The sequence below is a fragment of the Filicampus tigris genome, chromosome 12, assembly GCF_054856515.1.
Source record: "Filicampus tigris isolate MCC_2025a chromosome 12, RoL_Ftig_1.0, whole genome shotgun sequence".
In the NCBI taxonomy this organism is placed as follows: Eukaryota; Metazoa; Chordata; class Actinopteri; order Syngnathiformes; family Syngnathidae; genus Filicampus; species Filicampus tigris.
The window spans coordinates 8,912,501-8,927,800 of record NC_141228.1 but is presented as its reverse complement, the minus strand read 5'-3'; the positions used below and the strand labels follow the sequence as shown (position 1 = coordinate 8,927,800).

The window sequence follows — 15,300 nt, the reverse complement described above, 5'->3', positions numbered from 1 at the left end:
TTTGTTCCTTAACTGTGACTATAAAAACACAAAGGTGTGTTTTTCCCTGTGCATTATTTTCAAATTCAACTAAAGTCAACAGCATGGCCGGAAAGAGCATGTTTGTTTTGTGTGGATTACTGATTTTCATTTCAATCCAGAGTATTGTCTCTGTTAACGGTAAAGTTTTATCACTTATTTCATAACAATTGATTACAGTTGACTATTTGTGATTCAGGGATGACATACAGACCTGAAAGCCAAAGAGTTGGCACAAATTTATGCTTCACTGTTTTTAATGATTGGAATTTTCCAAGTCCACATCTGGATGATACTCATTCGTTGTTTCTTTCCTCTGTAAAGAGGAAGAGCTCCATGCCAGCTACTGGAACAACAAAGGGAAGCAAGCTCTTCACACTGCTCTCAACATTCAGCCTAATCTCCACCAAGCCAAGAACATCATCCTCTTCCTTGGGGACGGTGAGTTGAGGGAAGACATTATCTTCCTAATTAAACAGCCTCTTTGAATTAGTAAGGTAATTATATGCCATCGGATCATGGAAGTGAAAGTTTAATCACTGTGGTAGTACAGTTCTCTAATAAAGTGATCAAATTAGTGAACTAATAGCAAAAGGATGGTATTATGGCAGAGGGGGATGACTTATGATTTTTTAGTCAAATTGCCTGGAAAAAAAGGGCAATTTTTTTGGACAGCCTATGAGCGTTCTGATGGCCTTGTAGAGAATAGAAACATTGGGGTCAACGGTATCAGTACTCAGTATTAATCTGTCAATATCTTTCAAATGTATTGTCTGGATTCTATCCACTTGTGGTTCAACTAAGGGGCAATTTAAATTTCGTTTTCTTCTTCCAATTCTTCTTCTTCATAGTTTATCTCTCTTGTATGGGCCATGGGCAGTAATTTACATGCAACATCATTTAAATGTATTGATGAGTTAATGTGTGCATTTACAACTTACTATCAGATCCACAAGTTCATGCTAAGAGACACTATTTGGATTTTTAGCAGTGCCTGCTGTTGACAACATTTAATTATCCTATTAGAATCATATTATTGAAAACAAATTGGGAATAAATACAAGGCCAACAATACTGCAATGTATCGCTTAGGGTTCATAATGTGCAATGGCATTTTTGTGGTGTGGTTGTTGATGGCAACTAACGTTCAGGTTCCACCCACTTCCAGGTATGGGAGTAACAACAGTTACTGCTGCCCGCATTCTAAAAGGCCAAAAGGCAGGACAGTCTGGAGAAGAGACCAGTCTGGTCATGGATACCTTCCCTCACCTGGCATTGTCTAAGGTCACCACACTCATTTTAACTCAGGTTACAAATGCAAGATGCTGTTCATCTGGAACAGCTATATTTATATAAAGGTATAGGTCTCATGGTCATAAAGGTACACACACGCACACAAATCCAAGCATGAAGCAGACTGGCATAGTCTTGCGCAAGGAAAAAGAAATCAGAAGCAAAATAATAAGACACAAAAATGAAGCACTGAATCCAAACTGAGAGAACAAAAAAGCCAGGTAAAACTAAATCTGTAAATGCTCAGGATACATGCCCACAAAGTACTATGACCAGTGGCCATTGGGAAATTCGGGACGACTCCTAAACAGCCGGTCCATTCATGGCTGACATAGCCCAGCGAGTTAAAAAAATTAATTGAATAGGCCCTAATTCATATATAATGTCCAATTCACATAGCCATCTTTTAACAAATGCAGGACAACATATAGGGTAGCCTGCTGGCCGCACGCACATGCCAAAGGGATGCAGCACAAACGGCTGGGGTAGTGCGCTCGTCCAGCAGTAGTACTGTGTCAGACACAACATAAAAAGTAAATATTTTCAGGCTGCAATGTGTTTGGATGCTTTGTTGGACAGTTGCTTGTTGTTGTGCGACCAACAAAGCAGCAAAGTAACAAACCACATGCATGTCGGATATGTCACCACCACCACCGCCACCACCGTTTTGGATTACCGGTAGTCCTTTTCACTGAGATCTGAGTGGAGCAAGATCATCTCAATTTCACTTTGCAGCAATATGCTAATCTAGCAAGGTATCAGGTTAATGTTGTAAAGAAGAAGGCAGATGGGAATATAATGGTGCAAAGAAGACAGACAGACAGTTCTTCAGTGGAGAAGGGCTGTCGAAAATGCTGAGATAGTCACGGTGGAAAAACAGCAAATTATTAGACCAGGCCAAGGGATATTTACAAACCTAAAATCACTGTCACCGCTCATTGGTCAAAATTCCAGCAGGGGAAATATAAAATGTCGGCCTTAGTTTGCGCACACCAGGAGCCTCTCCATCTTAAATTCCTGGGCTGGATTTCAGGCCTCGTACCTTAGTCAATATGTATTGCAACTATTACTATGGACATTTTTTTGGAGTTATGAAAATATCATACTAAATACAATTTGAAATGTCATTACAGTACTTTGTTGTTGTGTTTGACCTTGCAGACATACAATGTAGACCAACAAATGCCAGATAGTGCTGGTACAGCTACTGCATATCTATGTGGAGTGAAAGCCAACTATGGCACCCTGGGAGTCACTGCTGCCACTCCAAGGTACAACTGCAGTGCCACCTATGGGAATGAAGTCAAATCTGTGCTGTACCGGGCCAAGCAAGCAGGTAACAATCGCTAAATCAATGTAATTCAAATGCACTTTGTTTAAACTGCAGCAACTGCGGTTCATATGGAAATTTACAACCATGCTCTTTAATGTTATGATATACAGTATATTTATGACATAACTCTGATGGCAGTGACGGGCTGTGCATTTGGTACCTTCATTGGGTCCTTAATCCACCTCTTAACACTACTACTGTCACGATGCGATTGTAAAAACCACCAATTTGCAAAAATGCAACATAACAGCCCACAAGTATTCCACATAATCACCTGGAGCAGTTTAGAATAAATATTTATCCGATAATACAACATAAACATAAAAAACACCAGAAATTATGATCATTAAATGTATTCATTTGTACAAATGGCTAAAGTCATGTTTTGCTTGACAAACTTGACTTGCTTGGACCGACCAATCAGACGATGGAAAAATGCTGACTTCATGTGATGGGGTGAATTTGAAATCTGATTGCTTTAAGACACAATCCCATTTTCAATTGAACATTTAAGTGACAACATCCAGTCCCACTGATTGTGAAGGCCCTGGACAGATTACATTGACATGGCAGCACACAGAGGCAGAAATCGAATTGGCCCACAAATATCCATATACAGTAGCTAATGTAAGCAGTGCAGCCAAGATTAATGCTACAGATTGAAGAGAATAGACTTTTGGAAATAGAATTAAACAACTTCATGGAATTCAAGTTGTAAATGCGGGTTGGTGCTTCTGACATGGTTTCGGCCAGTACAGAAGGCCTTCGTGGCTACGATGTCCCACCACACACTAACGATGTAGCGGTAAACTTGCCTGAATTAGGTGCAGGCAGTGCGGGTTCATTTTCAAATCAATGACTGTTTCAAACAAGGTAGTGTTACAGTTTTGTTTCACAGTACAGTCTTCTTCTCGCATCCTCTGTGCAGCGCATCAGCAAACAATAAAAGAAAGGGAAGACGAACAAGACGACGCAACATTTATGTGTGGCTGTATTTCAGTTTTTATAAGACAGCAGATGAAAACCGAATCCAAGATAATTACACTGTATTCAGAGAACGCAAGGAAATAATTGCTGCACAGGGGACACGTCAGATCTTTTGAGTCATCTCACCGCCCAAAATTGCACACACATGCAAGGCTGTTCGATGTAGACATACTGTAGAATTAAACACATCACTGTCATCTTTGTAATTTTAGTTGCATTTTGTGAGGTCTTGCTTCCATAGAAAATAATTTTCGCTTATAGCTGTTCACAATTAGAAATGTGTAAAAAGCTTAGGAGGGCTGATTTAGTACTCAAAATAAAACTTGGTGGTGTGATAATTTGTGTGGTATAGTTGTGATTATCATCATTATACAGTCATACCTTCCTGCGTGCAGGCGATTGACTTTTTGCAAGAATTTCAAATCAGTGCTTCTAAAATTGTACATTAAATGCAGGGGACATACAGAAAAAGGGGCTGGCGGGATGGCAGAGCAATGTGCAGTAAGAGCGGGATATGGAAGTGATTCTTAGGTCCCCCAACTAACACGGGCCCCTTGTGGCATTGAAGCAGTGCTGTCAACTTTGACTTTGTTACTCTCTCTTTTTTTGACAGGGGGCTCCAAATCCCTTAAAATACCTGAATAAACAGTAGAGTGCTATATCATGATGTGACATGTGATGTAATATAACAATTAACTACTGCTACTGCTATTAATATTATAATTCTAATGCTTAAAGAGGAAGTCAACCCAAACATGTTTTTTTCAAGAAAATGTTCTATGCAAACCCGCTAGTTGAAATAAGGCATTCTGATAAAATATTGCATAAGTGGAATAAGAGTTAATCCACCAATTTTATAGCCATTGCCGGAGGTGGCCATTTTGTCACTTCTGTCGACTGAAAATGACGGCTGACCTGTTTTCTGAAGCTGAGCCGTGACTGGTCGTTACCTGAGCCCTGAGCAGTTGTGATGTCATTTTCAGTCGACAGAAGTGATAAAATGGCCGCCCCCTGAGATGGCTAATAAGGGGTGGATTTTGCTGCTTAACTCATATTCCACAAAGGCAATATTAATCAGAATGCCGTGTTTCAACTCGTGGGCATGCCGGGAACATATTCTTGAAAAAAATATGTCCGGGTTGATTTCCCTTTTAATGTATGGTGGCTGTTTGATTGCCATATCAGACAGATTGACGTATTGGAGAAAAAAGGCTACATAGGCTGATATGTTACATTGAGCAAGCTGAGCTATCATATGTGTTCACATCACCATGACTTTTTTTGTTTCAGGTAAATCAGTTGGGATTGTCACTACAACCCGAGTTCAGCATGCCTCTCCAGGTGCAAACTATGCTCACACTGCCAACCGAGGTTGGTACGCTGACTCGGATCTCTCCCGTGAGGCTGTCGAAAACGGCTGTCGAGACATTTCATACCAGCTTGTTCACAACGTTGAGATAAATGTAAGTTTTAAAACAGAGGATGTACATTACTTCACTTGAATGGTCTCTGGTACATGTTCGCCATCACCATTTACCTCAAGAAAACAATAATGCTGTTAAAACTGCTAATGTGCCATATCAAGGTCATACTTGGTGGTGGTCGAGAGTACATGGTTCCCAGAGCCATGCAAGACCCAGAATATTCCTACATTAAAGGAGATCGAGATGATGGACAAAACCTTATTGTTGAGTGGCTAAAGAATAAAAAGGTAAAGGGAGTATTTTACAAGTGTGTGGATTAATCTGTTCAAAGTCCATTACCATTACACATTCTTAACAGTATTTACCAGGCATTCCAAAATTTCTGTAATGGGTTTATTTGTGTACCTTTCCTGGCCAACAGAAGGCTAAATATGTTTGGAACAAAAAAGAGTTTGATGCTGTCAATCCTGAAAAAACGGACTTCCTGATGGGTAAGTACCGTACCAAAACATCAGGCTTGCATTGTGCACTTTTATTGATGATTCATTTATCATTCCATTCAAATTTGCCATTCAAACAAGATGCCATATTGTTTTAAAGCAATATTATTATCATTGCCCTTAGGTCTTTTTGAGCCCAAGGACTGTCGCTACGAGATGGAGCGCAATCCGTCAAGTGACCCATCCTTAACTGAGATGACAGAGAAAGCTATTAGGATTCTGAGCAGAAACCCAAAAGGATATTTCCTTTTCGTGGAAGATAAGTATAATTGTCATCAGACACAACTACAAAATATACATACAACACAGATCAATGTAGTTTATGGGACACATTTGATGTTAGTGAACACAACAGGGTATTCCAGAAAGCTTTTGAAACACTGACCATTTATTTTATTTTTATTTTGTTATTATTGTTTTCAAGACAAACAGGTAGTAACATCATAGAATTTTATTTGTCCAGCTCAAACATCATTCACTTTTTATAAGATACCTTATTTGTTCTGTCAGTACAGGACTTGGCTATGTTTGGCACTCTTCTTTTGCAGATACTCAGGGACATGGAAATCAGATATTTGAAATAATTGCTGAATAAATATATTACAATTTAATAAAGAAGTTTTACTGTATTTTAAGACTAATTTCAGTATTATTCTTGTTATAGTATCACGATGGAAGATCAATAGAGTAGAGTTTTTGCTCAAGACTACATGCAAGCTGTTAGCTGTTATGCAAACTGGTCAGAATAAACTCAACTATGACATAAAAACAGAAAAACTATATTAATACATCTTTTTCTTATATTATGAGTAACAGGATGAGTTGGTTTCAGTGACACACTCCATCACTACTAAAAACAAAGTTATTCCCTTTGGTCTACATCTACCCATGTTCAGAGCTTAGTTTGATGATGTTATTTATTTCTAAGTCGTGAAGCTCAGTATTTTTCCTCTTCTCGATAGATAAGGTTTTACGTGTCTATGTTGAGAGACACAACTTCAGAGCATAATTATGATTTAAAGTATGTCTGTGTTTTAAAGAAAAAGTCAACCCCAAAATATTCTTATATATATATGTTCTATGCAGGCCCACTAGTCAAAACATGGCATTCTGATTAATATTGCATTTGTGGAATATGAGTTAATCCACCCGTTTTTAGCCAGCTCAGGGGGCAGTCATTTTGTAACTTCTGTTGACGGAAAATGACATCACAGTTAGTCAGGGCACAGGTATCAACCAATCAGCTTCAGAATACAGGTGAGCTGTGATTGGTCGATACCTGAGTCCTGAGTAGTTGTGATGTCATTTTCAGTCAACTGAAGTAACAAAATGGCCGCCTCCTGAGATGGACAAAAACACGTGGATTTTGCTGCTTAAGTCATATTCCACAACGCTATATTAATTAGAATGTCATGTTTGGACTAGTGAAGGCGCATAGAAGAGTTTTTGGGGATTAATTTACCGTTTAACAATTAAATGGAAGATATATAAACAAAACACATTAAAAAAATGCTGATTTAAAACTTAGTTTATCTGTTATATTTTTTTTCTGTGTACATTTTGTCTCAGGACAATTAGGATTTAGCCAACAAGTGCATGCTCCCATATTTTGTGAATGGATTATTTGAAATTTCTCCAATTCTGGAATGACCCAAACACATTTAGTGACCCTGAGACTACTTTGTCTTTGAAATTCAAGGGGGAGAATCGACCACGGCCACCATGCGGGAAGGGCCATAAGATCGCTCACTGAGGCTATTGAGTTTGATCGAGCCATCGGGCGGGCAGCTGAACTGACAAATGAGGTGGACACATTGTCTATAGTCACTGCAGACCACTCACACGTCTTCTCGTTTGGTGGACATTCAGCCAGAGGAAACCCCGTTTTAGGTGATGCTTTCACACTGTACAGGAGTTGAGTGGAGAAACACTTTCTGATACTGGTTTGTCGCATGATCTACAGGGGTGTCCCGCGAAATTGCTTATGACAACAGGCGCTTTACTATTGCTGGATATGCAAATGGTCCAGGATACCAGTTTTTAAATGGAACCCGTCCAGATGTAAATGAGAGCATTTCAAGTAAGTGGACTGTCAACACACCTTTACAGAGGACAAAGTAATATACTGTAGTAGCTCCATCTTGTGGAGTAATGCGTGGAGTCCTAGATGTTAGGTGCAGTGTTTCCCAACCTTTATTGAGACAATGCACCCATTTTAAATGACAAAAATCTCACAGCACATCACCAAATCCAAATGTCACAAAAATATCAATTCTGGAATAATTATTATCTTGCCTCAATGTCCTCACAACCTCACTTAATGTACTGTAAAACCCGGGGAACCCGTTTCACTGAACAAAGCTCATAAACTCTCAGGAAGCCATTACTTATTTTAGATTATTAGTTTGCAAGTTCTTAACTTGTCATGTGTGGTGGCTCAAATGTAAACATTCAGAATGACATAAATGGTCGGCAGCATCCCTCCTTTCCTCTTAATTAAATTCAAATCTGCAAACACATCTACTCTTCTGCACTTCAATTGTGTCAGCAGAATGTGTTAAGACATTAGTCCGATGGATGCATTTATTGTGATTTACCACAAAGGGCTAGAATAAAAGATGTGCCTCAGAAAGATCCGGAGGCCAGTTCAACTAATCCACTTTTCCTTTCTCCTTCAGTGGATAAAGAGTACCGTCAACAGGCAACAGTCCCTCTGGGTTCAGAGACCCACAGCATCGAGGATGTGGCTATATATGCCAAAGGTCCAATGTCCCACCTCTTCCATGGGGTCCAGGAACAGAACTACATTGCCCATGTAATGGCTTACGCAGCTTGTCTGCCGCCTTATGAGGACTGCAAACTCAGCACTCCTAACCATGCTGCATCCGTCTACCCCAGCCTGCTACTCCTCCTCGTTGGACTAATTCTTTTCTCTGTCTCCTCGTCATAATTGTGCATTGCATCACTTGTTGTTCCAACCATATTATGGATCGGCTACTGTCGAGAGCGGCAAAACCCACTAGAACTGCCATTTAAGTCATTTGTATTTATTAACCTTAAAATGATTGTTTGGTGTACATTCAAATATGATGTGTATGTGACCTAAAACCCATTGCCTTCAATGCACTTTTTTTTTAAACTTGGAAGCAATGTTCTAATTACTTTTGAACATATTTTTAATACATGTTATATTCATCCATCCATCCATCTTCTATACCACTTAGCTTCACTATTTTCTCGTGGGTGTGCAGGAGCCTATCAGTGTTGACTTCAGGCAAGAGAACATGTCGAGAAACAACCATTTGCACTCAGATTCACACCTACAACAATTAAAACACGGGTCACGAACTTATTGAAACTGAGAGTTACTTCTATGTCACTGATTAATTTAAGGTTTTATACACACTTCTGAAATAAAATGATTTGCTAAAATGACCTTTAATTATATGTTATTACTAATATTAATAATATTCATTCATGTGGACACTTATGATTTCTCACAATAATTGCCAACAATGATTTAGCAAGGTAGAACACAGATTAATAGCAATATGCAGCATTGTATTTAAATCTCTGCAAGTGTTTTCAAATGGTCACTTCTACAACATTTGTTTGAAATTACAATCTCCCATTGCTTATTGGTGACCCCTGATTTTGAGTCTTTAATGAATCTAACATGCTTGTTTTTGGAATGTGGGAGGAAACCGAACGAGGCCCTACCTGGAGAAAACCTACACAAGCAAGTGGAGAACATGCCAAATTCCTCAAAGGAAGCCAATAAACCCGGATTCGAACCCCCTATACCTCAGAAGTGGGAGATTTAAGTGTTAACCACTTGAACAACGTGCTGCCATTGATGCTATGAATATCCGTAGACTTTTGTAAACGCCAAGTCGTTCAGGATACTCCGAGATAGGAAAAAAACAACAACAGGGGAAATACTGAGTGAGTGTCATAAATAGAGAGCCGACTGCATGACTGCCATTATTTCTGAACAGGTCTAGCGGCAACAACTGTATTGATTGAATCGTGACCTACTGTCGAAATGGAAATAAAAATGTTGAATTAGGACTCTGGTAAGTATTAAGATTAATTAGTAGGACTGTGTGTTAATATACTGCAAAAAAGTTGGATTTGCCGCACACTCCAGTCCGGGAGGTGGCGGTAATGCGCCTAAATGTTGGTAGGCCGAGCACGAAATCCGTGATCGTCATCAAAAGGGAGGTGTGTCAATACTTTGGAGGGAAGATTTGTCTTGTCTGAAATAATAGACGCAAAATTGCAATGATTTCGATTTATGAGGTGTAAAACAATATTCCATTAAATTAGGTAATCGAAGTACATGGCAATATTGAACTGCTGAATGCTGATGCCGACCACATTTCAGGCACATCTCATGCCCAAACGCAACTTTTTGGTTTCTGGTTTAGCCTGCTAGCTGTGTTACCGCGATGACGTTGCTGCGCGGAGGTAAATAATCCCACCGTGAAGATGCTCATATCTGAGAAGAGATTAATGTTTTGAACGAATGTGGACATGGATCGTAAAAAGAGGAGATTGGAAAGCCAACTGTGTGCAGCGGTGAACAATGGAGAACCTAGGTGATGTATACATGGCTCTTTTGTTCATGCAATGCCTGCAGGTCTTCCCCAATCTCGTGAGAGGCTTGAGTTAGATTCGGACAAATATTTTGTACGTCATATTGTTTATTTTTTATTTCTTCACGTAATCGTGGCCTTCGTCAAATGCACTTTTGGTGACGTTTCATCATTTTAAGAGGAAGGTAGGTAGGATACTTTATACCAGTGGGATTTCTGGGAGAGAAAATGCATTGTGTTGGCGATGCTGCTTCTATATGAATATGTAAAATGATTTGACTGCCGTCATTCTATCCGGAAAAAAAGGAAAACAGCACATGACATGATGTGGAATATTTTTCGGTAAGAGCGTTATCACAATCTGGCGTCATTCAGGGTTCGTTGTTGTTGTTTTAATGTGCCCACGTCTCATTGCATTTACTTATTTTTGTTTTCCGCGTTTCTTCATCAGATATATTTATTGGCTGCATTGTCGTTTGACGACTGATAAAGTGGGTGTGTTTGATGTTATTTTCCCGAAGGAAGATTATTTTTTGGGTTGGTGGTGGTGGTGGGGGTGGGATGGGGTTAAATGTCACGTTAGAAACATGTCAATATTACGTTATAACGTGATAGTTTGCACATTTTAACGCAAGAAGTTTCACGTCATAACGTTAAAATGTGATAAATTTGGCTTCTGCATTCAGGATAACGAAACAAAGCAATTGCTTCCGGTTTAAATGACTGGTGGTCACACATGAACATGTATTTTTTGCTTAACCTAATATGCATGGATTTAGAAATGTGGGAGAAAGCCAAGTACCTGGAGATCACCTATACACAAGCATGAGAGAACATGCAAACAAAGGCTAGAACCGATATTTGAACCCGGGAAATGTGTACTATACTGTCTGTGCCATAAATTAGGTGAAATGTCAAATGCACATTACATTAGCCATAGGCAGCGCTTCACTGTATTTGTTTATGGCGTATATGTGTAATTGGAGGCATTTACACTTTCTATTCCTTGTCTAATTGGTTCCGTATTGGTTCCAATCACAGCTGACCTGTTTTCTGAATCTGAGCCGTAATTGGTCGTCTCCAGAGATGGCTAAAAACGAGTGGATTAACACTTATTCCACAAATGCAATATTTATCAGAATGCCCTGTTTCAACTAGTGGGCTTGCATAAGAACATATTCTTGAAAAAAATATCTTTGGGTTGACTTCCGCTTTAAGGGGGACAAGAATTTCAGTGTCTTGCGCTCTTCATCTTTGGTACATTTCCTGTTCTTCAGGACCTATTGCGCATCTGTAATTGTCAACAAAAAATGCGTTAATTCTGGTGTGGTTCAGTTGCATCCTTTCTGTGGAAGTATGACAAAGTGGCTCTTCCTCCACAGATCTGTGCAGCTACTTCTATCCCAGGGTGCAATCCCTGATTTTGTGGGGAGTAAGGGGGTGGCTGCCATTCATTTGGCTGTAGGCAAAGAAACTGAAAAGAACAGGCGATGCTTGAAACTGCTTCTGCAACATGGTGCTGACCCGAATGTTAGGTGAGTGACACATGCTGCTAATATACTAAATAGTATATTAGCCAATAAATACTTTGCTTGATTAATTGGTTGAACGAAATGTATGTGTGTCATTAGATGATATTTAGTTAATTGATGATTTTACGTTGCAATATTTTACTTTTGTTTTAGTGACACACTTCCCATTCAGTTCCCGCCTCCCGGGTTCTGCAATCAGTACTGAGTTGAAGCATATTTTTTTTCCTCTTTTCCTCACAGATCATCAGATGGCCTGTCTCCCCTTCACGTCGCTGCAATTTGGGGATGCTATCAAAATCTGAAGTTGCTTTTGATGAATGGTGGGAACCCCAACATTAAAGATAACGTAAGGTCTACCAAAACTGTATATTTGGCCACAGCATGTACTCAGAGTTTATCTTAAAACACTTCTTCATTCATGCAGGATGGAAATACTCCTGTGCGCCTTGCAGAACTAGAGGACAACAGAAGGTGTGCTCAGCTTTTACAGGAGTATCTGTCCAGTTGTGTGGGCACGGAAGATGGGGACCTGCCTCAATTCAAATACAGTACGAAAATGTTTTTGGAAACGGAAACTTATAAAAAATGCAGTTCGTTTGTCCACCACTAAAGTACAAAACAGTACAGTTTAGAGCCGTGATTCTCAACTGGTGAGTCGTGGACCCATTTTGAATGGGTCATCTATGGGACAGCTAGTAAAAAATTACATGTGTTCTCATTATGATTCTGCTCTTAAAGTACAGAATTGTAAAAATCTCCCACGTGTAGCATATTAGGTAAGCGGCAGGAAGTGTAGCTGCTCGTGCGTCGTGCTTTAGCCACTAGTTTACTCGGTACACAAATACAGTGCAGCTCAGCTTCTGGCTAGAAGACGTCATGGCAAGCATTATGCTTTTGGCGGTACATCAAACTACTTTGAAACGTTTGAAAATGTACTATGATTTACATGCTTTTTCAGAGGCTATTTTAAACAAAACATGTTGTTTGAATATGTGGAATAGGATTATGAACCTATTCAAAAGTGAGTTGTGACTTTGCAACAATAGGAAAATGTGGGTCCCAGGTTGGATGATTAATCGAATTCAAACCGATATCACATTGTAATAGAATGAAATAATCAAATCACAAAGGCTGCGATTATGGAGAAAACAAACATCCGTAATCTCATAAAAACTCGCAAAGTGACATAGCCAGAAGATATTAAATGGGGTATGTGGGGTGAGCCATGACCCACAAGGGAATGGATAGCAACAGTGCATGCGTGCATTTATGTACACGCAAGATCAAAATGACGAGCACGAGCGCTCACACTCAGGTTGCCAAACCAACACTGACAGACACTGAACATGGCCGAGAAGTCAATGTTTATCATATCACAATCCGGGGTTCATTAAATAAAATGCACACATACCAATCTTGCTCAAAGCACTCATAATACAAGCAGGAACAAATACAAGTTAAAAACCATTTACATAAACTTGATTTCCTCGATAATGTATTTTATTTGCTGTTCGTTTGCTTTTGTCACTTGTCTCGTGCACTGATTCAACTAGCTAATAGTCAATCAGACTGATCAATTGTCACAGACGGCCAATATCATTTTGAATATTGTATCTGGCAAACATTGCTCGCTCATTGACAGCTCATTTATTTAAGTCACACAGCACAATAACTGGGAAAATATACAACAATCTATTAATTCTTCTTCTGTACAAAGACAGAACTGATCAACTTTATCAAATAGCAATGCTAAAAAAAATTGGTGAAAAGAAAAGATAAATGCGTGCATTTTTTTAATTAATTTTTTTATAGAACTTAACTCCAATATGTATACTGTATTTCTATGGCTTGATGACGTACAGCTGTATCTCGCTGTCTTATGACTCTGAACAATTAATTGCATTTGCAATTTAATCACAATTTAATGGTGGGCAATTTACAAAATTTTTCTGGGCCATCAATCGTCTTGTGTCATCAGCCTGAGCACCCGTCCATCATCGTCAAGTCGTCATTATTTCAAGCCGAACCAAATTGTTATCATCAGTTGGTCAGTCCGTCATGTCATTTTAACTGCACTTCCATCATTGCTTCCGTCTTTACAAAACTGTTGCAGTTCAGCAAGATTCCTGGGTTGACTGGTGGGAATAGCTCTCTTGATGAAAGTGGTCATGAAAAACCTGGAAAGGTTATTGAAATTGAAAATGTATTTTCCAGGTCCTTGAAAAATTATTGAAAAACAACATTCCCTATAAAGTCTTTATCAGTTTCCTCTTCATCTTTTATCTCTCCATAGCGGTATATTCCGACCTCACAGACACATCTGGCTATCCTGAATCTGGCTACAGCTGCACTTCCCAGTCGTCTCTGTTAAGTGACCTTGGTGAAGCCCCTTTAAGCAGCACAAGGCGGTCATCCTTTTTTAACTGCTCAAACATAAATGGAAGAACAGTTTGCAAATCAACAATGTATAACCGACTTTTTGATAGAGACACTGAAATGCAACATAATCCGAACTCCAGCACTTTCTTACACTGGGCATCTGAAGATGCCTCCCTTTTATCAAGCACACGGATGTCCACGGCAGGACCCATAATACCATTTCCAAAGGAGAATGATTTGTTTGCTGATGAGGATGTGCTCTTGTCAGAGGGAGGTGTACTTAATATACCCACAGGGAATGGACAAATTACTTCAGGCCAACTCAACTCGCGTCCCACATTTCCGTCCAGACGAGCAAACGGCAAAAGTGTCAGCTTCTGTGACGTTGACGAATATTTTCCTGTTTTCAGCCCTGAATCTCCCAAAAATACGGCAGCTGTTGATGGTACGCAAGTTAATGGCAGCATGTCTTTCAACCTCTCTGAGTATTCTGGTTTCCTGGATTCTGAACGCTTGGCAACAGTTCTACCACAGCAGGGCATTGATGTCACCTCACCAGACCATGTCTTTGTGTTCTGCCGGGAAAGTAGTGAAAGTACAGACGAAAACTTGGAGAAAACAATCGTCAGTCACTGTGCTTTGGAAGACAGCGATAACAAGGGGGATGAGGGTGTAAATGAAGCTCTAGGGAATAGACAAGAACAGCCGGCACATCCAAGTAACCCCAGCAGTAGCAGTGGAGGCAGCAGTAGTTATAGTAGTTGTGAAAGTGACCATTACACCAGTGCAATGGATATTTTCACGCACCCTAAACAGCTCTCTCTATCTGAACAAACTACCAAACAACCTGAAGGAGATGTCCAACAAGATCAAAGTGAACCTCTAGTTGATGTTTTTAAACTTGATGAGCAGAGCCCTGCTGAGGATAATCATCCTAGCACTAATGTGGTTAAGGCTTGCACTGATCCTGCTGTAATTACTTTAAGTGAGGCAAACTACCCATTAGAAGACATCCAGTCAGAGAGTCCATCAGAAGGCAAAGAAATATTTACACCAAGTCCATTTGTAACAGGCCGGACACGGTCGAGGCAGAGTCGCTGCTCACTTAGAGATAGCAGAACCCCTGAGAGCCTCTTTGGTACTTCTTTCCTATTTGAGGAGACGTTTCCTAAACCAGTGCGAACTCGGTGCACAACTCCCAGATCTCAGAAAAACGACTATAGTTCACAACGTTCT

General features: G+C 39.8%; 2 protein-coding genes across 2 annotated transcripts in view; both read left to right on the top strand.

Moving 5' to 3' along the window:
- The first annotated feature begins 83 nt into the window (after positions 1-83).
- Positions 84-8,505, top strand: LOC147138273 (intestinal-type alkaline phosphatase-like). The gene is made up of 11 exons (XM_086047235.1): positions 84-159; positions 343-459; positions 1,187-1,302; positions 2,473-2,647; positions 4,922-5,094; positions 5,217-5,342; positions 5,477-5,546; positions 5,680-5,818; positions 7,255-7,445; positions 7,519-7,635; positions 8,234-8,505. Exons 1-11 carry the CDS (start codon positions 84-86, stop codon positions 8,503-8,505), a joined length of 1,572 nt encoding a protein of 523 aa, XP_085903361.1.
- A 1,264-nt stretch (positions 8,506-9,769) lies between these two features.
- The window catches only part of LOC147138272 (uncharacterized), a 12,848-nt gene continuing 7,317 nt past the window's right edge, over positions 9,770-15,300 (top strand). The window contains exons 1-6 of the mRNA XM_086048316.1: positions 9,770-9,884; positions 9,986-10,156; positions 11,536-11,688; positions 11,926-12,031; positions 12,110-12,233; positions 13,979-15,300. The exon at positions 13,979-15,300 is cut by the window's right edge and continues 1,030 nt beyond it. Of these exons, the coding sequence (XP_085904442.1) occupies positions 10,092-10,156; positions 11,536-11,688; positions 11,926-12,031; positions 12,110-12,233; positions 13,979-15,300 (1,770 nt within the window). The 5' untranslated portion in view covers positions 9,770-9,884; positions 9,986-10,091. The remainder of the gene's footprint in view (positions 9,885-9,985; positions 10,157-11,535; positions 11,689-11,925; positions 12,032-12,109; positions 12,234-13,978) is intronic.

Excerpts from the sequence above, each read along its gene's own strand:
- LOC147138273 (XM_086047235.1), top strand. The coding sequence starts at position 84 with ATGGCCGGAAAGAGCATGTTTGTTTTGTGTGGATTACTGATTTTCATT. Across the intron at positions 7,446-7,518 it reads CAGAGGAAACCCCGTTTTAG|GGGTGTCCCGCGAAATTGCT; the intron begins GTGATGCTTTCA and ends CATGATCTACAG. Across the intron at positions 7,636-8,233 it reads TGTAAATGAGAGCATTTCAA|TGGATAAAGAGTACCGTCAA; the intron begins GTAAGTGGACTG and ends TTTCTCCTTCAG.